The 24835-nt window shown below is 49.9% G+C and overlaps 1 protein-coding gene across 1 annotated transcript in view; it reads left to right on the plus strand.

Annotated features, from left to right (window-relative positions):
- The window catches only part of ZBTB7C (zinc finger and BTB domain containing 7C), a 90068-nt gene that overhangs the window by 9927 nt on the left and 55306 nt on the right, over window positions 1-24835 (plus strand). The window contains exon 2 of the mRNA XM_036403310.1: window positions 7064-7121. Within this exon, the coding sequence (XP_036259203.1) occupies window positions 7064-7121 (58 nt within the window). The remainder of the gene's footprint in view (window positions 1-7063; window positions 7122-24835) is intronic.

Raw genomic sequence — 24835 nt, forward strand, 5'->3', positions numbered from 1 at the left:
ATTGTAATTACAGCGGCAACCGCTGGGAAGTTCTACTTTCTGGTTTATTTTAAAATAACTTCTGAGCCACCCTTTGATCAACTACTTCATCCCCAAGTCCTGCCTGTCCTCTCCCAAGGTTTAACCCTTGCTGTATCTTTAAGCATCTGTCTGATCACACTTTGTCAGTCAAAGGCAAGCAGCTGATTGCAAAAATTACTTTTCCCCCCAAATATATCCCGTAATTTTTGAGCTGAGGGAGAATTTTAAGCCAGAGCTTACAGGGTACATGCAAACTGCAGACACTGAGCAGGGTTTTATGGCTCCTGGGGAAGGGCAACTTGAAATATGCATCTTTTTCTTATGCTTCATCCAAAATCCTTTGTGCCCTGCAGAGAAATGGGTTTTCTGTCACAGTGACAACAGCAAAAGGACTTAGATTTATGTAGGAAGCAAAATTAGGAACCTAATTAGTTTTTCCCTTGTCAACCCTTGAGTGCAACCCATGCTGCAGAAGCAAGTGGTCATCTCATGGCATGGCATAGCTGTGTGCTCCTTCCCTGCGTTAAAAACTCACACCAGCTTCTCTGTAGGAGCTGCATGAGCTTGAATTTCTGAAGGGCACCCAGGATTAGGGAAATGGCTCAGGGTATTCCGTCAGACCCTGCAAAAGGGCATGAAACAGCTATGTTTTGAGCATGTCCCAGTGTAAGAGGGTTGGCTCAGCATTGTGGGGTGATGGTAGCACCTCGACAGCAGCGGGTTCAGGGCGCCACAGCTGCTGCACCTGAGGACATGTTGTATTTGGTTATATAATCATAGTTTGGTTTGGGTTGGAAGGGACCTATGTGGTTCTATCCCTCTGCCATGGGCAGGGACACCTTCCACTGTCCCAGGCTGCTCCAAGCCCCATCCAGCCTGGCCTGGGACATTCCAGGGATCCAGGGGCAGCCACAGCTGCTCTGGGCACCCTGGGCCAGGGCCTCAGCACCTTCATCATAAATCGTGGTTATGGCTACCCTTCATCCTGCTGGATGTGGGATGAGCTGTCTCACAGAGATCTGAGGGTATGTTTTCCATCTTGTTTTCCAACCTGATTCCTTCTCTTTGCATCCAGGCTACTCAAGACAGGCAGATCCCAGCTGTGGTGCCCTGCTCTGCTCTCCCATCTGCTGTCAGCAGCACGTTGATGTGTGTCTGCCTTGGAGAGCAAGGCGGGGGCCTGTGCGTGTGATTTGGGTGAAAACACTGGCTGAGTGTGATTGAGGTTGTAAAGTTTATGAGATTCTGCATTTTATGGTAAATTTTAAATTGACACTGCAATCAGGAGCATTAGGGTCTGTAAAGGAAAGTCGGTGTGATGTGTTGCAGAGCACGAGGTGGTAATTTCCTCTCTTATATTGATCCTATCAACAGCAAAGAATGAAGCAGCTGCTTCTTGGAGGATTGGTTTTTTAATGTGTTAATTTTATGTAATTTGTAGAGTATTATTTATTACGTGGGGTTTTTCCCCCCTCTGCTGCCTTTCCCTCTCCCCCCATTTCTAGAAGGGTGCAGCGCTGTCTTACCTACACTTCTCACCTGTGGATTTCAAAAGCCCTTTCCAGCCACAGCTGATGCTGCTGTTTCCATTTTCACAGAGGAAGGGGAAAACTGAGCATTGGAGATTGGAAAGGATGTCAGCCCAAAGATGCAGCCAGGTCACTCCTTATGAGCACAATCCACACACTCAGTTCTTTCCGAGCTGGGAGCAATGATCTGTTTCAGGGCAGGTTTTTTTTTTTTTTTTTTTTGCTGGAAGAAACAGTCCTTGGCAATAAAAAAACCCCAGCAGTAATCATCTCAAACACTCTCCCAGGCAATGAAATGTCCATGTGTGCCAGGGCATGGTAGAAATGCCTTTTCAGAGTATGTTTTCCATGTGGGATTTTCTGCAGGGGTGTGGGTGACTTGGCTCCTGTGATTCTAGAGGGCATCTCCAGGGCACTGCCCTGTTTGAGGCAACAAAGGCTTTCAGTGAAGCTCAGGAAGAGTTTGAGGAAGTCAAAAACTCTTTAGAGCATATGAAGGGAATGACATCTTTGGGAGGAATTAGGGATCACCTGGGTATGAAAGATGTGAGATGAGCTCTTCCCCAGGCTTAGACCCATTGCAGATGAATCATAGCAAAGGGGTTTTTTTTATGATGTTTGGTTTTCAGATATGCCAAGAAGATTTAAAAAGAACTGATTGCAAAAGTCATGGGCATTTTAAAGTAACATTTGATGGGGATTTCTTGAAGATGCTGTAATACAGCCTACTGTAGAAGCAACTGCTTCCCAAATTAACAGAGGGTTTGCAAACAGCACTTGGGAAGCACCCTCTAAGACTATTTCAAAAGTGCAGAACAGATTTGGTGAATGATTTATGACATGGATTTGCATATCAGTTGCTCTTTCTCCTTTCTTTGTCAAATTTACTTGTTTCAGACCTATTATGCACAAGCACTGGAACCATCCTGGAAGTGTGGATGTGCCAGGATTGGTGCTGCTCATCACAGCAGGGGCCTGAGGGTGCAGAGCATCCACATCACATGCAGATGGGTTTTATTTAGGAGCTGTTGAAACTTAGACCAGGAGCTGGAGGTAGGCTGCAGTGGCAGATAAAAATACTAACTTGGTGCTCAATCTGGAGTCTGGAGGGTGTTTCACACCCCAAGAGAGATACTGAAGTTTGGGCAACCAAATGGCTCCCCAAACACCCAAAATGGTGCCAACTGCATCCCCATGGGCTGCAGTAAGAGCTGGGGCAGCCACCACATGTGTAGCCACAATCTGCTGGCAGTAGTGTCCATTTTTACCCTAGGACACATTGCTTAGTCTCCATCTGTCAGTCAGGAGGGATGCAGGCCCAGAGTTTTGCCCAACAAAGCCAGGCATGGGGTCTGGGTTTGCTCAGGGAGTCCAGTGTAGCAATGAGAACCTGCATTAAGGCAACTAAAGCCAGGATCTGTGTGGGCACCCCCTGAGATGCCTTAGTTGGAGCTGAGCCCTACCTGGTGTGCCAGGGACTGGTGTGGGTTTATCAGGCTGTCCCTGGGAGTCACCTCCTGTCCTGGACACTGGGGAGGGCATGCCCATGGTCTGTGCTGGCTGTCAGTCCAGGGCAGTCCTGTGCTCCAGGTGACCTAAATTCCAGCTGCTGGCTGCTCAGGGCTAGAGCATGGATGGCAGCCTTGGAAGGCCACTGGAAATACGTGAGTGCTTGTTCTGTTGAGGACAGGGCTGTTCCCTGGAGAAACCTCTGGTGTCCTCAGCATGGACATGGACCTCTTGGAATGTCCAGAGGTGCTCCAGGGGCCAGAGCCCCTCTGCTCTGGAGCCAGCCTGGCACAGCTGGGGCTGTTGAGCTGCACAAGAGAAGGCTTCAGGGACACCTCAGAGCCCCTGCCAGGGCCTAAAGAAGACTCAGAACAAAGATGGAGACAAACTTAACAGGGTGTGTTACAATAGGACAAGGGGTGATGGTTTTAAACTGAAGGGGAATCAATTTAGATCAGCTGTCAGGAAGAAGGTTTTTACAGTGAGTGTGGTAAAACTGGCACAGGCTGCCCAGATGCCCCAGTCCTGGAAACATTCAAGGTCAGGCTGGACAGGGTTCTGAGTCACCTGGTCTAGCTGAAGATGTCCTTGTTCATGGTAAGAGGCTTGAACCAGATGGCTGTGAAGGTCCCTTCCAACCCAAACTGCCCTGTGATTCTGTGATAGAGGCTGTTTCTTCACGTTTCTTCCTGGCTTTTTCTGTTTCTTCCTGGCTCGAGGCCAGGACAAGCATTCCACATCACTACTTTATTTGGGAATGATCTCTCCCAGCCCAGCAGCTCAGCCCAGCCAGGTGATGGGGAGGGAGGTCAGTGTGCTGAAGGGGGGCAGAAGCTCCACTGCTGGGGACACGTGGTGAGAGGAGCAGCCCCGCGAGTGAGCTGATGTGGCACGTCAGTGATGTACCCAGGGAGGGTAATTAGAAATCTGAATGTCATCTGCAGGAGGGCGTGTTCAAGTCTTTCTGCAAACCACCCCAAGAAGCTAAAAGGGGCCTTGTGGCTGAGGGGGAAGCCACAGGCAAGCCTGGCTGATTTGTAGCCTCTCATTGCACGTGTGTTTTGGGAACGGGAGAATGAAGCCTGGGCTGCCCTCAGCAATGCCCGTCCTATTTTGGAAACTGCTACAAGAGCATCAGGGCATCTTCTGGTGCGGAGGGTGGATCATGGGTGTGTTTATTCTCAGCCACTCTTCTTGGGTTGATGAAACTGAAACCCTCTTGGAGGATTGATGAAAATGTGATTCAGGTGCAGCCTTTTCTTAGCCCAGGAACTCACATTTATTGACCCATGAGAATTCTTCTGTGCCTCAAACAGGGCTTTGAACTGTTTTAGGTGGAAACATAGAGTCCCAGAACCATTTAGGTTGGAAAAGTCCTCCAAGACCATCGAGTCCAGCCACATCCCCAGCTCTGCCAAGGCCACCACCAACCCCTATCCCCAGGTGCCACGTGCACGTGGGTTTTAAATCCCTCTAGGGATGAGGACACCACCGCTGTCCTGGGCAGCCTGTGCTATGGCTGGACAGCCCGTTCTTTGAAGGAATCTCTCCTCATATCCAGTCTCAACCTGCCCTGGCTCACCTTGAGGCTGTTCCCTCTTGTCCTGTTGCTTGTGAGAAGGCACCTACCCCACCTGCCCACAACAGGGTGTTGAATTGGAAGCTGAGCTCCTCTTGCTCTGGGGAATGAGGCAGTGAAGGACCTGCGGGGAGAAGGAGGCTTTGGGCAGAAGTTAGAGCTGAAGCCCAACACTTCTCAAGGGAAACGTGGTGCCAGCCCCTGCCCTGGTGCCAGGGGGAGGTTTTGTGCTGACCCAAGCAGAGCTCATGAGCTCTGCCATGAAGCCAGGGTCCACTGCAGGGTTTTTGCAGCCTCCCCTGTGGTTTTTGCCCCAAACAAAGATAATGGTGCTGGCCCAATGTGGGTGTGTTGACAGTGGCCTGCATTAAGCTCTTTGCCTGTTGTCGATCGCTTTTGGCTGTTGAGTGGCAAACAAGCCATTAGTCCAGGACAGTGGTGGCTCCTTGTGAGTTAATGAACTGAAGTAAGGAAGGAGGCTAATGAACTGGCTTAGGAAGGAGGTCCTGCTGGAGGGTCACAGCAGCTGGATGCTCTTGAGAGCATGTGGACTCACTGGCTGCAGGGAAGTCCCATTCTTGAGGCTGATCGTGGCCCTGGGGCTGGTCTGCAGCCACTCCATGCTGTACCACTCACATGTGCTCCATGAATATCCTCAGACTGCCTAAATGTCCTCAGGCCAGTGCGAAGGAGAATTAGGGGCCATCACAAGGGTTATCCTTCATGGTTTTGCTGTGTTCCTTGAGTGTATGTGCAGAGCAGTAATTTAACACTGTCATAGATTGGGTAGGGTGATCAGAGCCTGTTGGTTTCTCCATCTTGGCATCCAGGTGTCAGCCTGGCTTGGAAAATGTTGTTGACACTTCCCCATGAAAATAATGAGAATCTCATAAAGGCTAAACCAAGATCGTTGGCTCATTCTAAAAGCTGGGAGAGGAATCCCATTTGCTTCCTTCTGTCATGAGTAATGGGAAATAGTGCTGGTGGATCCTGCACTAGTAAACCCATCAGGGGCTGCCTGGAGAAGAAAAAGAGATGCTTGGGTGATTGATTCAGTCAGGAACCTCTTGGGGAACTGGGGAAGAGAAGGCAGTGTCTCCACCTCCAGCTGCCCCATGATAACAAATGTCTCCTTGTCCATGGATGTGGCACTCGGTGCCATGGTTTAGTTGAGCTGTCAGGGAACTGGCTGGACTTGATGATCTTGAAGGTCTCTTCCAACTTTGTGTGATTCTGTGATTCTGTAATAGAGAGACTGCACACAATGAGTGGCTCTTCCTTGCTTTGCACACCACTAAGCCTTGGCAGAGAGATTCTGTTTCATTTGCAGCTTCCTTGAGTAGGAGGGAGCCTCTTCACCCTGTCCAGGACTCAGGTACAAACCCAGGTCCAAGGACAGATGTGAGCTGGTGGTGCCATTTTAGGGAAAATAGCCCAGATTATGGCTTCTTTGGCATGCAGACAGTGCTTTTCTATCTGACTGCTGAGCCACAGGAGCATTTTCCAGCTGAGCACTACTGCATCATATGTTCCCAGTGTTGTGATAGCCACAATGGTCTTCCTCCCTGTCCTCACCCAGGAGAAGGCCTGGGCCAGCCCCCCAAATTGTCCTAGGGGATCCTGTTGATATGTTGGCTACCTGCTGGTGGGGTTCTCACACCTTGAGGCTGTTCTGAAGTGGAGTAAAGCACCCCAAAACATCCTTCTGCCAATCTCCTTCATCAGCCCTGAGTCCAGCCAAGCTGCTGGGCCTCCCACATGGAGCTGTCAGCTTCTGGAAATGCAAGCCCCCATCTCCATCATTTGAAGTGCCAGTGGTGGCCAGGAGCTTCTGTAGAGCTCCATTTCTCCGAAAGGTTTTCCCAAGCTAAGAGGGGCAGGGAACTTTTATGGGCAGAGCTGGGAGGATGCTGGTCATACACGTGTTGGTCATACATCTCTGCACCCCTGCAGTGCAGAATGTGGATTTGTTGTGGATTTGCACTGCAGGTACACCTGAGCTGCCACTGGTGACTGAACTGTGGATGTGGGAATAAGCTGACAATCCTGAGGGGCCAAAGTGTAATGTTGATCTGGGGGAGGGATGGGTGAAGCAGCCCAGAGCTTCCCTGGTGTGATCCGTTCCTGGGGCCTTCATCTCCCAGCTGTCACTGGAGATGTGATACAGGGGGAGGATGGGTGGGCTTGCCCTCCATGGCACAGTGTTGCTAGGTGATTTTGAGGTACAGGGAAGGAGGGAAGGGTGATGAGCAGAGGAACTGACCCTGGGAACATGTGTGGTGGGAGAGCAGGAACGGGCCTGGCTCTGTTTTCTCATCATCCCAGCAGAGGCTTCTCCAGAGCTGGCCCTTCTTAACCACATAATCAGTCCTGGATCTGATGAGGGGTTTTGTTTTGTTTTTTTTTCCTCTCTGTTTTTCCCTAGGAAATGGTCAGAGGAGCGAAAGGAGCATTACCATTTTGAAACAAAACCAAGGGTACTGGTGAGTACACACTGGGGTGAGCCTTGTGGGGAGAGCTGGCAAGCAGGATGCAGACTGGGGAGAGCTGTGTGGTTGTCCTGATACCTTTCTGGGGTCTTGGGGTTCTGATCTCCCCTTCAGTTATTGAGATTTCCTGTGGGAGAGGAGGTAGTTTGCTGTGTTAATGGATCAGCACAAATCATCTTTACCACCACCACCACGATTCTCTGCTGTCGTCAACGACCAAACCTCTAATTGCTCTTCCTGTAAATCCGTGGAAGATGCTCTCATCAATATCTGTGTTCTGAGTGCTGAGTGCTGGAAGGAGCAGGCAGCAGATATGCTGGCAGCTGCACAGGAGTGCACCAAGCAACAATATTTGTTAATGCTTGGAGTGCTTTTGGCTGTTGTTGTGCTTGGCCCCGTCCAGACCCAGTCACGGGGCTGCGATCTGGGTGGCATTTCAAGGTTCTCTCCAGACCTGTTTTCTGCAGCTGTCACACAGGAGGCTGGGACTTGGATGTTTGCCTAGAGGTCTTGAACAGGAAGAAAGGAGAATCCTTTTTTTATCATCTGAGCTAGCTCAGATATGCCAGAGCCAGACCCTGAGCTGATGTTTTTGAACTGAGATATTTTGCATTGTGTCAGGTGGGAGGCTGGGGTTTTTTTCACCATCTTCTCCTGAGAACTTCCTGGTTTACACTGGCCAAACCCTCAGCAGAGCCATGCTGTGAGCCCCCGCAGGTTCCCATCCCTCAGGGACCAAATTCCCACGTCTTTCCTCTGTGCATGTGTGATGTATGCTGAGGAGCATCTTGGTGCTGGGCTATCACAGAATTGTAGGACCGTGGTTTGGGTCGGAAGGGGTTTTAAAGCTCATTTCATTCCAACTTCTGCCATGGGCAGGGACACCTTCCACTGTCCCAGGTTGCTCCAAGCCCTGTTCAGCCTAGCTTTGGGCACTTCCACAGATGCAAGGGCAGCCACAGCTGCTCTGGGCAACCTGTGCCAGGACCTCACCATCCCCATCATAAAAAATTTGTTTCTTACACCTACTCTTGTATCTCTGCTGTCCCCTGGACTACTGGAGCGATGCCAGTGGAGGTTGGATCATGGAGAAATGCAGATTTTTAAGACACCCCTCAGCTGCTGTAGTACAGTTTGAGTGCAGATGAAAGGAGAAACTTACACAATGTGTTTTCAGGAAGCAATCTTCAGACATTTAAAAATGTAGGGCCCCTTTATAGTTAGTGGAGGTGTTTTTATCCCATGTTCCATCTGATCTAGTTTGGGCAGCATGCGAGGATGAGCAGAAGTCTGTCCCTCTTCTCTGGCTGCAACAGCAGCCCAGGTGAGGGGATGGTGTGTCTGCAGGGTCACCTCCTGGCAAGGCAGAGAGGATGCTGAGACCCCATTTTCCCCCAACATTTCTTCCAGCAGAAGAGCTTGAGAAGGGGTGCTTTGTTCACATCCCTGACTCCAAAACAAGTTCTAATCAGTGCCTGGAGCACAGACTAAACTCCTTTCTGTCTCCCACACCTCCTACAGCTTCCCTGCTGCCTCTCTGGAATCAACTAGAAGAAAAACCCAGACTGTTCCTGAGAACAGCAAGCCCTTCTGTAAACAGGGCAGCCAGCAAGGCTGCTGCAGAGCTGAGTGCTGTCAGCCTGGGGTGGTGAATGTGCACCCATCTGCTCCCAAATTCCAGCTGTTTCCCCTCCATGCCCCCCAGTCTCCTGGCAGAGGTGGTGATGACTGGCAGGGCCAGTGTGTATCTGAAGCATTGGGTATTTCATTGTGCTGGCTTTCCAGAATTACACCAGTGGGGATTTGGCCCCTTGAGCTCCAGCAATCCTGAAGTGATGCAGCTTATTAAGCATCCATTTGCGCTGTCTTTAGCATTAAATAATTGGTTCCTCAGCATATTTGAGTTGGAGGGTATCTGATAATCCTCTGAACTATCCATCAGGCTCCATTATCATCTCTGCACTCCCGTGCCAGCTGCCTTGTGTCAACTCTGCCTGGGGTTTACAAATAGATTTTGTTTCTCCTGCAGTTTTGCCTCTTTTCTTCAGTCTCCCTCTCTCAAAGGAGCTGTTTCAGGCTCCTTAAAAATTTGTGCAGACACCCTTGTCAGCATCTTTCTGCTGCTGGTGAGTGATGGGTCCCATCCTTGTGCTGCCTTCTGCTCCTGATGGGGTCCCCAAGCAAAAACTCTTCGTTTACCTCAAAAGGAATAGAATTGTTGTCTCGACTGAAAGGATTGATAAATCTTCACATTGTTTGAGTTTTCTTACTGGCTCAGAGGATTTGTAGCATGCACAGTGATGACTTGTCAGCTGTCCTCTGGCAGACCAGCACTGTACATGCATGTGGGGCACAAACCATGTATGTCCTCATGGTATTTTAGTAAGGATGCTTCAGAGGGCTCCTAAAAAGCCCCTAGCCAGGTGGGTAATGTGAGAGTAGAATAATTAGGATAGAATGAATAGAATAGAATAGAATAGAATAGAATAGAATAGAATAGAATAGAATAGAATAGAATAGAATAGTTTGGGTCAGAGGAGACCTTTAAAAGACATCTTGTCCAACTCCCCTGCAATAAGCAACATATACCATATTTAACTATACGAGGTAGCTCAAAGCTCTGTCCAGTCTTTATCATATTATTTTTGTTACCTGTTGCTGCTACTGCCATGCCAGCTGTGAGAGGGATGCTCAGCATCCTTCAAAAATCAGGCTTGTGCTCTCCAGTTCTGCAGCATCCTGGAGGAGGTGGATGGGTTGGGAGATTATATCCTTGTGGATCTGATTTGCTTTTAGAGCTAATCCTAAAATCACACACACCAGGGCCAGGGCCTGCAGATGCATATATTCCCATTTTACAGGAGGTGCTGCTGGATGTTTTGCCAGTATCAGGAAAGACATAGCTGGGTTTTACTCATGCAAGATGAACTTCTTCCTTTTTATATGGTTTAAGAAATGTTTTTCCCAGTGAAATGTTTGGGGTTATCAAGGCTGGTCTCAGGCTGACAGGGTGGGATTGCAGATCATACCAGGGTGTAGCACTGGGGCAGGCAAGAGGAGTCAGAAAAACAGGGCCTGTCTCTTTTACAGACATCTTCCCATGTAGTCTGAACCCTTGATTTCTGACTTGTTCTAGAGGCATCTTTTGCTCCTAGGGTATAAAACATGCAAGGCAAATTTCAGCATCTTCAGCCCATTTAGGAACTCTCCAGCTTGTACATTGAATTTTACCCCTGCATTTCCATATTGCCTTTAAAAATTTTTTTCTTAGTTCTAATCTGTCAAGAGGAGATTGATAAGAGGAGATTAATATCCTAAAATAGCCACTTGGTACTTCTGTAAAAACACATTGGTGCGACTGTCTAAAGGACAAAACCATGGCATTTTGTACCAAAATGTATTTGCTTTTGCAATAGTAAGTTTAACTTTGCATCCCCGCCCTGGGTGCAGTGTATTGTTGGACAGGAGCCATCTCTTAAGTGAGCTTGCAGTATGAAGAAGGAAAAACAGGGTGAACAAAACCTATAAGCAGGGTAAATTATTGTGGAACAAGAGGTATTAATTCTGCTTAACACATGGAGCAGAATGATGCTGGATGGATGTAAAGTGACCCAGCAGAGTCCACATGCCTTCAGCAGAGGCAGAGACCTGCTTTTCTAAGGCATTTGCAGCGTTTCAAAGCCTGCAAATTCTGCTTGTCCTGAAGACGTGACAGCGCCCCGGTGTCACTGTGAGACAAAAACCTCCCCGATTCCTGCGCCTGTGCCCTAATGCCATTACTCCCCTTCTCTTGCAGATCCGCATAATGACATTCATGGTCACACATGCACACAAAAATACTTTATATAAAGAAAATGAATCTGGCTTCAGCCGGCTCTCGCCTTCTGCCGCGCTTACCTCCAGACCCCGGCTCGCCCAGGGTGAAATGAGAAGGGGAGTTAATGTGGCGGGGTCATTTCTCACTGCTGAATTGGTCAGCCGTCTACCGAGCCAATTTCTGCAGCTTTTCAGTGGTGTGGCAGACCCCTGGGTAATATTTGCCTGAATAGAGCCCTAAGTGTTTAAGCTGTATTGCTAGGAATGGCTGTTTTATCCTATGCATCTGAGATTTCAACTCATCAGACATGAAGCAGGTCAAGACTCTCATGCCATTGTGTGCATTATAGCGAACAGAACAGAATATGCTTGATAAAAGGGAGGACTTAAAAGAAATGCTTCTTTAGACCTGAAACTTTCAAGTCCCACAATGCATCAAAGACCCCTCGTATAGACTTTGAAAGGGGTGAAAGGCATTGCCTAATATTTGGAGGAAATGAATAATAAAGCATCCCAAGTGCCTGGAAACTAATTTAGGAGTGCACGCTGCACTGTATTGCCTCTGCTGGATTTGCTCCCCAGAAGAGTTGCTAACAAAGGGTTTAAAAAATAAAATAAAATGACGTTTGGCGACCAACTTTTCTGCCTTGAAATGCCCCCTTTTTTGTAATGTTTCCTGGTAAGACTTACTTATGAAAAGATGAAATACAGCCTGTGCTGCAAACACCAGGTCTCAAATGAATCTCGGGAGCCTGCAAGGTTTCTCACCATTCTCCTCCCCACCACAGCCTTTTGTTCCTTCATGTTGAAAGCACTGCTTGCAGGATGCTTGCAGGATGCCCAGGCACTACCTGCTCCTGGAGTTTAGTCATATCTCAGGAAAAAGAGGAAAAAAAAAATCAACCTATTTCTGTGGCCTTTGCTTTTGTTCCAGCACAACCACCTTTGTCTAAAGCCGGGGCTGCTCTGTTGGTGACCTGTGGCTCCTTGCAGCTGGAACTGGGAGCTGGGTACCCTGCTGAAGGCACCAGTTGTGTTTCTGGCATCCCCACGGATGCTGGAGGTGCTGTTTGGAGCCTGAGATATTTATTGTAGAGTCACAAAATGGTTTAGGTTGGAAAGGACCTTAAAGCTTGTCTAGTTCCAAACCCTCTGCCATGGGCAGAGACGGCTTCCACCAGAGCAGATTGCTCCAAGTCTCCATCCAGCCTGGCCCTTCCAGAGGTTTCTTTCCATTGCTGGTTCTGAGATGCACTGACTCCTAACACAGTGTTCTCCAAGGCTCCCATGGGATTTGGGAGCTGCAGATCTTGTGTGGGCTCCAACCTCTGCCTTGTGTCATGAGATGGGAGTGTCTGGTGGGACATCCACCCCCTTGGGATTGGTGGGAGAGGCCTGATGGCTCTGGGATTCAGCAGAGGGGAGGTGGTGCTGGCAAAGATAACCTCCTTCAGTGCAGAGAACCAAACCTTGTGCCATACAAACTTTCCTCAAATCTCATGAGGTGTTGGGAGATGAGGACAGCTGGGCAAGGATGTTTGGGCCTGAGGGGCTCTGCTGTCCTGCTTGCCCTGCCCTTGCCCATCCCCTCTGCCCGTGCTTGTCTCACTGAGCTCTGCTTTCACCATCTGTGGAGATCAGTTAAATCTGAGTGCTTTCTTACCTTCTTCTCCCCCAGGCCATGGTTAATTGAGGGCAGGAGGGCAGGCAGGAGTGCTCAGGCAATATTTACAAGAAGAAGGGGATGTTAATGGGCCAGCAGGGCTGGAGCAGTGGGGTATGGAGATGATGGGCGGTGGTTGTGGGGCAGTGAGTTTCCCACTTTTTTTTTCCCAGTTAGAAGAGGTGATTAAAACCTCAGCTTTGTGTCCAAAGGAGTTAAATCTGGACTTCTATCCCCATAAAATTTCCAGTGCTGGGGCTGCTGTTTCAGTGGGACCTTCTGTAGTGGGAAAACAATGGGATATTGGGATGGGGGAGGATGCCTGTGAGTTACCAGTCATTGCAAGATTGGGGGAAGGAGAACTTTTAGCAAAATAGTGGGTTTTTCTAATCAGAGTTCAACCCAGCAGCCTTGTTAGGCTGGGGCCAGTTATTCTAGTTACCAGTTATCAGAGGGGCACTGGATGCCCCATCTGTGGCCATGTTGGACAGGACCTGGAGCACTCTGTTCTAGTGGAAGGTGACCCTGCCCGTGGGCAGGGGGCTGGACTAGATGGCCTTTAAAAGTTTCTTTTCAGCCCAAAGCATTCCATGGTTCTGTGGATCTGTTTAGTGTATCTCCATGGCATCCTTCCTGACCAGGGTGTGTGCAGCTGCTGGTTCAAGGCACTGATGGTCTCAGCCACAAATCCCAGTGGGGTGGGTGAGGCACAAGAAGTGGTGTACAGGGTGACAAACAAGTCCCAAGCTTTTCCACCACCTTTTTTCCTTAACACTGGAGAGCCAGCTGACAAAGCCTGACCCATCTTTGACAAAACAATAATCAGAAACCAGGATAATTTCTCACAGAAAGGAAACCTCACGGTGCTGCGAGGGGAGTTTCATGCCCTGTCTTAATAATACATCAGTGTCCGGGGACTTTTTAGTCTTGTGCTTGCGTTTTATGATCCATATTACGTCTCCTTTAATTTTTATTGCTTGGCTTTAGTTTCTGATACAGTGCTGGAAGCACCTTGGTGGGCAGGGATGGCTCCCTAAGCACTGGCTGTCACCTTGTGGCTTGACCCACATTTCAGGGAGGAGCAGAAGGCCCGGATGTGGGCTCGACAGCCCTTTATGTGGTGACACCCCTGCCTGTGTCAGCCCCTGCCTGCCAGCACTGTGAGCTGAGAGGGTGGCCTTGCTGATCACCCCCCCAGGCTCTGCTGCTTTCTCCTGGGCTTCAAGCAGAGCGTGGCAGGAGACAATCTTCTCCCCTGCACAGCATCTCCTTCGGGGGGTCTGTGACCCATGATCATTTTCCTAGGACGTGTCTGAGCCAGGAAAACCAGGTAAGGAATTGGTGCTGGCTGGTCCTGGTTTCTTCCTCCAAGCAGATCAGGTGAGGTTTGCCTCTCTTTTGTGTGGGCCATCCTTGCTGTAGTTTTGCTTCTGGTTTGCTACCCACTGCAAAGAGAAATAAAATCTTCTCTAAGATCATTCTGATAGGTAAAGGTAGTGAAATGTGGAAAACTCTGAGGTTCATCTGGGAAACTTTAACACTTCAGGAGCACAGGGGATCAGCCGTGCTCTCCTGAGCTGGACCCTCAAACACAATTCTGCCAGGTCTGCTGGTGTCTCAGAATAGCTCTGGATAAGATGTGCTGTCAGAGGAAGCAAAAAGGGATTTATTTAGCCTGACTGGGAAGCTGGCATTGCCCAAGCTTTGTGGTGATGGGGTGACTTGTGTAAAGGAGATATTTGGGCTGCACTCAGGTGGGCACCTGAGTGTGAAGGGACACCTGCCCTGGCTGGGGCTTCCTCTGTGCCAGCTGATAACCCATGCCATTTAGGAGAGCTTTCACTCCTTGCTGCTTGGCATTTCTGCTCGCTGCTCCAGGACAGATCCAAACCCCACTGGCACCAGGGAAGATTTCCTCTGACTTCAGCTGGTTCCGTCCTCCCGGAGAGAAGACGTGACACAACTTGTGCATCGCGGTTTATTCCTGGTGACAAGTGCACCTTCCCCAGTGCCCTTTCACACCCCTGAATGCAGGGGTTGGGATGCTGGTCCCCTCCCAGGCAGCCCAAGAGCAGGGCTGTCAGAGCCAGGGAGCTTGCATGCTGTTGAGAGAAACCCTCCCCTCAGTACCCAAGGGACCTGAGTGCTGGTTCAAAAGGTTGCCAAGCACTGTCAGCTCCTGTTTGGGGCTGCTGTGCTGAAGGGAGATCCTGCCAAGGAGGTCACAGGCTGAATTTGAAGTGATTGTGGTTTGAAATTATCTTCCAGGTTTGTCAGCCCCATCAGAATTCAGCTCATGTAAGAGTGGCCAGAGGTTTGGGGTGCATGGGGCTGGGAACCACCCCAAGGAGGGGTGTCCTTGCAGGTGGCACAGCTGGGCCCTGGGCCTTCCCCAGCAAGGCAGTGCCCCAGTTCACCTGCAGCAGGTGATAAAATGCAGGTGGCCACAGGAAAGGAAGGAGTAATGATATCAACCTCAGCATCAAGTCTGCCATGGTGCTGAAGTCCTTCTGATGGCAGCAGTATGGTCAGGATCCATCCCTCCATCCATCCATCCATCCATCCATCCATCCATCCATCCATCCATCCATCCATCCATCATCCATCCCTCCATCCATCCATCCATCCATCCATCCATCCATCCATCCATCCATCCATCCATCATCCATCCCTCCATCCATCCATCCCTCCATCCATCCATCATCCATCATCCATCCATCCATCCATCCATCCATCCATCCATCCATCCATCCATCATCCATTCATCCATCCATCCATCATCCATCCATCCATCCATCCATCCATCCATCCATCATCCATCCATCCATCATCCATCCATCCCTCCATCCATCCATCCCTCCATCCATCATCCATCCATCCATCCATCCATCCATCCATCCATCCATCCATCCATCCATCCATCATCCATCCATCCATCCATCCATCCATCCATCCATCCATCCATCCATCCATCCATCCCTCCATCCCTCCATCCCTCCATCCATCCATCCATCCATCCATCCATCCATCCATCCATCCATCCATCCATCCATCCATCCATCCATCCCTCCATCCCTCCATCCATCCATCCATCCATCCCTCCATCCATCCATCCATCCATCCATCCATCCATCCATCCATCCATCCATCCATCCATCCATCCATCCCTCCATCATCCATCCACATAGTTCCCAGACTATGGGTATCCTTCCCCATGCATGTGGCTACATCTCTTTCCCTCTTCCCCCAATCAGATGTGACATTTGCTCATGCCCACAGTGGAAACTCCACTGATTTATGCAGCTCAGGGTGAAGCTTTCTGTGCATGTCTTCCACCAGCATTTCATTTGAAATCCAGCCTGCTCATGAATCCTCTTGCTCCACGTTTCTTTATTGAAACACTTCGTAAATAAAATTAGAATACCAAAGCAGTAGAGCCTGGCAAAATGTAAGGAGGAATGTTTCTTGGCATGGAAAAATATCCTCAACCAAGAAAAAGCCTAATTTATTCTGGTGAAGCAGAGAGAATCCAGCAACCTCCCTTTTATTGTGCAGTTCACATGTATTGCTGTACTCACACCTGAAATCTTCTGCTGAAAGTTTGGCATCATTTCTTCCCCTTTTGCTCAGAGAACTGCTAGATTCGAAGTGGCTTCATCCTTTCTGGCTCTGTAAGAGCTGATTCCCACCGAACCCACAGCTGCCACAGAGGAAAGGACTCGTTGGGCTGGGAGCTGCAGCCTGCATTTCATCACCTACCAGGAGTCCCATCTGTCAGTGGGAGCTGCACAGTTCTCCCCTGCTAACAAAATTATTTATTTTTGTCCCATCATTAAGGATATTCATGCAGCAGAAATGGGAATGATCTCTGCTTTGTGAGTTTTAGAAGCCCATTTTGTATTTGTCTTGGTGGTAGAGGAGCAGTAAAGAGCTCTGTGATCTCGCCTGTTAGGATAAGTGAGTTTTGGAAGAGGTTTTCTGTCTGATACTCTGTCTAAAAGCGTGGGGAAATGCCATTCTAAAGGCTGTTAAAACACAATTGCTCACTGATTTACACCATCAAGGAGTGCCTCTTTACTGGGAGATGTACACTGAATAAAAGCAGTTCAAGTGGTGCTTTTAATAAATAGATAATGGAACAGCATTTTATCTTCTGCTTTAATCCGTTATGTTAGCATAGGGTACTGTATCCCTCTGATAGATTTTGAGATAGCAGAAACTGCCAGTCAAACCACTTTCCTTCTGAGTCTATGAAGAGGAATTGCACAATGGTGAAAGGTACTGGGCTCTCAGTGGACTGGGATCTTTCTCCCCTGGATGGGTTCAGTTGGGTCCCAGTGCGTTGGGGTTCAGGGCACTGATCTTAGAATCATGAATATCATAGAATAACTTGTGTGTCCAGGGCAGGGAACGGAGCTGGGGAAGGGGCTGGAGCATCAGGAGCAGCTGAGGGAGCTGGGCAGGGGCTGAGCCTGGAGAAAAGGAGGCTCAGGGGGGACCTTGTGGCTCTGCACAGCTCCTGACAGGAGGGGACAGACTGAGGGGGTTTAGATTGCATTAGGGAAAATTCCTTCATGGAAAGGGTTGTCCAGCTCTGGCACAGCTGCCCAGGGCAGTGGTGGAGGGGTTTAAAAGCCATGTGGATGTGGCACTTGGGGACATGGGTCAGTGGTGGTCTTGGCAGTGCTGGGGGAATGGTTGGACTCGATGGTCTTAAAGGGCTTTTCCAATATGAACAATTCTGTGATTCTAAATTGGAAGGAACCCATAAGGACCATTAAATTCAACTTCCCCACCACTTGCAGGACTGTCTAAACATAAGAGCATCACCCAAATGTTCCTTGAATTCTGTCAGGCTTGGGGCCATGACCTGGGGAGCCTGTTTTGGTGCCTGACCACCCTCTGGGTGAAGAGCCTTTCCTGATTTCAGCCTGAAACTTCTGTGATGTAGCTTCATTCCATGATGCCTTGGCTTTTGCCATGGGGCTGTTGCCTTGCTTGGTGGCATCACCCGTGCTTCCCATCCCAAATGCCATGTGGAGTCCTCTGTAGCCCCCAGCTCCCATGGTTTTGAGTGGAAAGGGTGTGGAGCCACAGGGGAGGAGGTTCCTCTGTGGAAAGCTCCTCTCTAAGCCCTTGGACTTCTCTAGAGGCACCAGGTTGCTGGGGCTGAGTGCCTTGAAGCTAAATGAGCTGTTGGCTGCTCAGTTAGGAAAGAAACAGGACACTTTGGGAGGCAGGAAAAAGGTCATTTATCCTGTTGCTGCTCATCCTTGTTAATTCATTGTTTCCGTTGAAAACCCTGCACTTAGCTGCTTCATGAATGAGCCCAGTGTCTGTGCCTCCAAAAACAACTTGGCTTGGTGAAAAATAAGACCTCCTTTCACCTCCTTTCTGCTCTGCCGTGTTTTTTCCCCCCTTGTTTTCTTCCACTCACATCCATCCTGCCAGGGTGGCAGTCCCAGTTTGTCCCTGTGGAGCGGGGCTGGAGCCCAGGGCTGGGTTTACAGAATGGTTTGGTTTGGAAGGGACCTTAAAGATCATCTCATTCCACCCCCTGCCATGGGCATGGACACCTTCCACTGTCCCAGGTGGCTCCAAGCCCCATCCAGCCTGGCCTTGGGCACTGCCAGGGATCCAGTGGCAGCCACAGCTGCTCTGGGCACCCTGTGCTGGTGTTTTGTTACCCTCAGCATGAAGGATTTCATCCCAGGGGCTGCTCCCCTGTGTGGGAGAGGTTTGCTGTGACCCTGCAGGGGTGCTCCCAAGCCAAAGGGGATGGGAAAGCTGGAAGGAAAGGTCTGGAGAAGGGGAAGTGACTCAGATGCATGGCAGGAGGAACTGTCAAGGAGGAAGGGTGGGTAGGGAGATGGAGATATAGAATGGGGAGTCTTAGGGTGGAGAGCAGAGGGGTTGGAGGGTGATCTGGGTGCTGGAATGGGGCTGAGACATGGCCCAGCTGTGGTGAGCAAAGCCTTTTGCAGCAACTGCCTGGGTGTGGAAGGGCATATGGAGCAGAGGAGAGGTGTCTGTGCAGTGGTGGCTGGTCTCCTAATGCCCTTCAGCAGCTGGAGTGGAGCAGAGCTGGCACCACATCAGCACTGAGCTCTCTGAGGACCATCTGTGAGCCAAGGGCAATGAGAACAATTACCAGCCAGAGGAAAAAAATCACCAAGAGAGAGGCTGGAAAAAGCTGTGGGGGAGGCTTAGAGCCAAGCAGAGGCAGAGAAAAGGGGATCTCTAAGCTAATGAGTGGCCAGAGAAAGTACACTGTCTGGTCTCCCTATCTCATAACTCAGGGGCAGTTTAAGGAAACAGCTGTGTCCATGAGAAAATGCCTTTCCCCTTGGGCTGAGCCTGTGAAAGTGACTGGCAGGGGATGCCTCCAAAGCTGGGAATTCAACACTCAGATAAGGCTTGGATGTTGTTTGGGAATGGTAACGAAAACAAGAGCTATAAATGAAACCTAGAAGAGTGATTACTCTTTAGTCAGGGGTTCAAAACAATCTTGAACTTGTTGGAGTTGAGAGAGCACCTTCTTGGAAGCACAGCTGGGGTTGGCTGGGGTAGTTTGCAGGTGTATCAGCCTGTGGGTGCTGGGCTATTTAGGGCAATTGATAAAGCCTGGATGGCACCTAAAGCCATAATTCCAAGCTGCTTGGACACAGGGACTTGGGGAGGTCAGCCTGGAGAAGGCTCCAGAGAGACTTTCTACCCCCTGCCAGGCCTCCAGGGGCTCCAGCAGAGCTGCACAGGGACTGGGGACAAGGCCTGCAGGGACAGCACCCAGGCAATGGCTCCCAGGGCCAGAGGGCAGGGTTAGTGTTGAAACTGGGAAGAAATCCTTCCCTGTGAGAGTGGTGGGGCCCTGGCCCAGGGTGCCCAGAGCAGCTGTGGCTGCCCCTGGATCCCTGGCAGTGTCCCAGGGCCAGGCTGGATGGGGCTTGGAGCAGCCTGGGACAGTGGAAGGTGTCCCTGCACATGGCAGGGGGTGGAACTGGATGAGCTTTAAGGTCTGTTCCAACCCAAACCATTCTGTGACTCTGAGATTGCTGGCCTTGTCCACAGAGCTTTTCTTTGAGGAATACTGCCAGCAGGGAGAGCAGCTTTGAAGCTTTTCCCAGGGCAGGGAAGGAACCAAGAAAAGAGTAGATATTTCCTAAGAGTAATCTGGCTGGTCCATCTGGTGCTCCCAAAAAGGCCGGTGAGATGGCACAGCATGGGGGAAGGCTGTGAAAGATTGGAGGCATCAAAGTAGAAGGTGATTAGAACCCAAGCAGAATAGCAGCAAGGATAGTCCCCAGGGAGGGAGGAAGCCTGGCAGGGTTCCATCAGGGAGGGTTAGCAAAGGGAGGCAGGAAATTAAAGCAGGGCAGTAATGAAGGTCAAGCTGCTATCTCCAAGGCTTTGGCAAGTAGGAGTTTCACTGACTCTGAGCTGCAGAGCCTGCTGCTCCTGGGAAGGGGGATGGGAGGGACACATTAATTTGTTAAATGGGTAGAAATAAATTAGTGTATAAACCTGTAACGTTTGTTTCCCCAGTCTGAAGGGGAGAGCTGTGCTGATCCTGGCTAGGCTGATGCTTTAACCAGGTTTGCTGAGGTTTTGCAGGTTTTTAAGCCAAACCTCCCTTTTGGATAGTCTTGATTATAAAATCTTCTCCTTCCTGTCTCCCAGCGTGGATGGAGATGCTGCTTTTCTGACCTCTCTCTTAAGTGTTTGCTGGCTCTTTTCTCCCACAGCCCTAGAGTGCTGGGGAGGGAGCCTGCAAGGGGGTGGACCAGTTGGGTCACCTTGTCCTGGATGTCACCCCAGCCTTAACCTGGCTCAGGCTGCAAGCCCCTCCAGAGCCTGTCACCTTTCCAGGGCTCTTTTCTGGCCTGAAAGGATCAGGATTCTGCATCCCCCACACACATCCCACCCAGCTGCAGAGCTAAGTCCTCCCTGTTAATGAGACTCGTTAGGCTCACACGGGGGAGTGGATGTGTGGGGCCCAGACCATCTCTCATTCTCTCCTCCCGAGTGTGCATCTCTCATTCCCTCCTCCTGACTGTTTCAGCCATCTCTGCTCCATCCTTCAGCTGGGACAGGTCCTGCTCTGGCGCTTGGACTGAGGGGGTGCCACTGTCCCCACCATGAGCAGGAGCCCATGGTGATGGGGTTCAGAGGAGGGCAAGGGAAGATGCTGCCACAGCCTTTGGTCCTATTTTGCAGAGTTTTGCAGAGAGGTTTTCACAGCCACCCACTGCACCTTCTAGCTCTAGGAACCTCCAGGAGTAGGTGGCTTGGTGTTGGGATGGGTCAGAAGTTGTGTTGAGGTAGCCTGAAGTGCCCTCATCCCCAGCTGTATTATGGCTGATGGAGGGCAGTTCTGGCCCACACGGGTTTGCTACAGGATCAGAGCCTCACTGCCCTTCCCCAGGGACCCACCACAGACAGGCAGGACCACCCCCTTGGCCTGGAGCAGCTGGAATTTGAGTGCAAATTACCCCAACTAACCTGGCCTGGCCACCCCACCACCAGCATGGGGGTGCAAGGTCTGGGCTGCCACCACTGCCACCACAAGCTGAGCATGACCCAAATGGAGAAGCCTTCAGCAAGACCAAGCTCTGCAAAACAGCTTTCTCTCAAAATAGCACATCTCTCATGATTGTCCTCCCTGAAGTGACTTCTCATTTACAGGATCATGACCTAAAGACCTGTCCCAGCAGGAGGAGAGCAGGGGGAAATCACAGGGCTCCCTGCTTCTCTGAAGATCCTGATTGCCTTTTTGTTTCTTTGCCGACTTTCTCTGTTCCCATTATCTAAGTTTTTTAAGTGAGTGTCTTTGGGAACAGCAAGGCCATGGAGATAAGAGCTGAGACAACTCCTGTGCTCAGAGATTCATTACCTGCTCCCATGTAAGCCAGGAGGGAAGCAAGCCTGCTTTCCTTTTTCTTTTTGTTAATAAAAATATTGCAGTGGAAATTTTAAAAAATCAAATTAAAGCACAGGAGGACCTGAGAAAGTGTAGGGGCTACAAACTACTGCTGGAGCAAAAGGGCTCATTAGAATACGAATTATTTAGGAGGACAAACTGGAATGCCATTATACAAAGTGTCACTGACTGAGTCCAGCCTAGTGTTTGGCTGCACTTGATAAATGAGTCCATTCTACTCCTCCTCCTCTCTCTCTTTTATATAGGGGAGAAAAATATGCAATTACAAGTTCAACCTGTTGAAAAAGTCACGTCCTGCTGGAGCAGTCAGACCCAAACCCTTTGGGTCATACACACCTCCCTAAACGTGAAATCTTGGGTTTTACCCAGCTGCTAAAATCTGGGTGAGCACTGGGGGTCCCTGCTGCTGAATTTTGGGGGGGGGGGGGGGGGGGGTGGTGCTGCAATGGGGTTCCCAGAGCAACCCCAGCACAGCCCCTGCCCACACAGCATCACCTGAGCACAGTGCCAACCTGCCCAATGTGCTGGCTGAGTGAGGGCTTTGAGACAAGAAGCCTTTGTCTTCTGTGGTTATTTAATTTTACTTTTTTCCCCCCTTCTCTTCTAAGTAATTTACTCTGGCTGCACCCTCCCTCGGGCTTGAGTGGAGCAGGGGTGGGATGTTCTGCCTCGTCAAGCACTGCCTGTGGTGGAGGAAAAACACTCTGTCCCAGGGACCTGAGCTGGAGGCAAGGTGGGAGTGAAGGCAACCCCTTTTTTGGAGAGTTTGGAGCACTTGTGGTTGTGCTCTGCTCCTCAGCCTGGCTGCTCTTGGGCGCAGAGTTGGCGAGGAAGAGAAGGTGGGAGGCAGGCAGGGCAGTGGGGCCTTCCCTGGCAGGGCTCTCACCTGCTGAGGGCTTTGTGCCAGGCACAGGTACTTAAAGGCATGCCCAGGAGTGAGGCTGTGGTGATCCTATCTCCCCCTTAGTGCACAGAAACACAGGATCCCAGAATGGCTTGGGTTGGAAAGGGTCTTAAAGCTCATCTCATTCCAACACCTTGCACTGGAACAGGTTGCTTGAGGCCAAATCAAACCTGACCTTGAGTGTTTCTGGAGATGAGGCAGATACATTCAGGTGAGATAGAAGAGGCCATCAAAATCAGTGACTCTTTGGGGAGATGAAGTTTCTTGTGAGCTCCTGACGGTTTGGGGAGTGGAGGCCACAATGGGGGAAGATGATCCTGTGTCTAAGGTCTTTGATCAGTTACTGCTGCATCTTCCTAGTGGCATTTACAGTGAGACCCCAGGTGATTTTTTTGGGTTTTTTTGGATGGGCACCTGTTTTTTACCTTGCATCTGGACAGCCCAACAAGGTGGCTGCAGTTTTCTTTTTACCTTTGGTTTGGATCACCTCACCAAAACTCTGTTGGTTGGCATTTAGTGATTTTAAGACAAACTGGCTTTTTTTTTTTTTTTTCCCTTTTGGCAAAGGTTGAAATATTTTGTAATGTCTTGCATTGTAAGACTTGTGATTTAATGCCTCATCCCTTCAATTCACCTTCAGCAATAACAATGTATTCTAATCCACTGCTCAGGTGTTGATGGATGAGGCCTGTTTGGGTTAAACAGTTGGGATTTGAATAGTTGACCTCATTCTGTCCCTGGAGCAGGAGCAGTCAGAGGAGCCCTTGAGGAACATTGTGTGCAGCAGGCTCTCCATCACCAGTTAGTGGCAGAGTCAGATGGAAATGTGAGGCCAGCCTGGCCCTCAGCCACATTTCATCTCCAGCTCCCATGGGAAACTGCATGTGTAGAACAGGTGCCATATTAAGAAGCCTTCTGCAAATCCTGAAAAAAATAGGTTGGAAGCTAAATTTTTCCTTGAGTTGGATTCAGGAGGATGGAAAGACATAAGATCAAAAAAATTCATTTTTTTTTCTGTGAGGTTGTTACACCATTGCCCACCTTTGCTCTGTTGGTGCATGTGGCAGTGAGCAGTCTTTGAGCTTGGTTCAGGCTGGGATCAGGGAACAAACATCCCACATCACTCTCCAGGAGAAATGGCACAGTGCCAGTCCAGTTTGAGATCTTGGACCTTGCTGCTCTGGGACCTCCATGAGGTCCAGTGAGGGTGCCTAACCCTGACCCTTGGTGTGGTCATGACACTGGTCGGGGCTTTCTTGGCTCTTGAGATGAAGAGATTTCCTCTCACCTTTGGCATGACCGAGCCAGTCTGGTCCTTTCCAAGGAAACTGCAGAAGCAGCAGGAGGAAGGGGAAGTACAGACTGTCCATCCAGACCCAGAGGAAGACACAAAGGAAGGCTGGGCAAGAAACTGCTCCTGTGACCTGGCTTGGTGAGTCCAAATCACCCCCTTGCTCCTGTGATGCTCTGAAGTCCAAAGACATGAACCTGAAAGTGAGGAGCACACGTGAGCTGGTGGGCATGCACCCTTCTCTCTCCCACAGGGCCCTCTTCTGCTCTGAACCCAGGGAAATGCACTCTCACTTGAATTTTCTGAGCCTCACATCTCTCCAAAACCCACCCAAGCAAGGGATAGATGTTGGCTGGCCACGGCCAGGATGAGTGAACAGCTTTTCCTAAACTCGATGTGCCCCGTGTGAATATGAGTAACCTTTGGTTTTTGAAGATCAAAGCATAGAAGTAAACCAAAATAAAATTGAATTGAATTGATGATGCTTTAGGAAAAAAAAAAAAAGAGATGTTGCTGAAGGGAGTGGTAAGGGTAGTTTAACTGATTCTGATGCAGAAAAGCTGCTTCACATAGGGTTGTTTGAGCATTTAGACTTGCTAAAGGCTTTTCAGAACCTTTTATTTCTTGTCTGGAGCAGCAGACAAGGCTGTCCATGTGTTCAGGCTGCCCACAGGGATGTCAATCCATGCCTGGTACCCCTGCACTTCCCTTCGGGGTGTCACTGAGGTGTCCACCCATGTGTTGAGTGTTTTCCCAAGGAATGGATAAAGTTCAGGGATGGGAAAGGCCAAATGGGATATTCCTGTTAGATGAAGCTGGCTCAAGCTTTAGTTGATGTCCTCAGGGTCACTAGGGTCAGTGTCAGAATAGTGTGGAAAGGGCTGGTGGTCTGGGTCATGCATCCTTTCCCAGGCAATATCCAGCCCCAGATGCAAAGTCCTGCAGCAGACCTCTCTCATCCCAGGCTCTGATTTACTTCCTAAAACCCACTCCAGGAAGTTTTCCCTGGGGATGTGTGACATCCAACCTTCTGCCCTCCTGCTAGCCTGGGGTCTGCATCTCCCCACCACCACCTGCTACAGCATCACTGCCCTGG

This window comes from Molothrus ater, chromosome Z (genome assembly GCF_012460135.2).
Source record: "Molothrus ater isolate BHLD 08-10-18 breed brown headed cowbird chromosome Z, BPBGC_Mater_1.1, whole genome shotgun sequence".
Classification (NCBI taxonomy): domain Eukaryota; kingdom Metazoa; phylum Chordata; class Aves; order Passeriformes; family Icteridae; genus Molothrus; species Molothrus ater.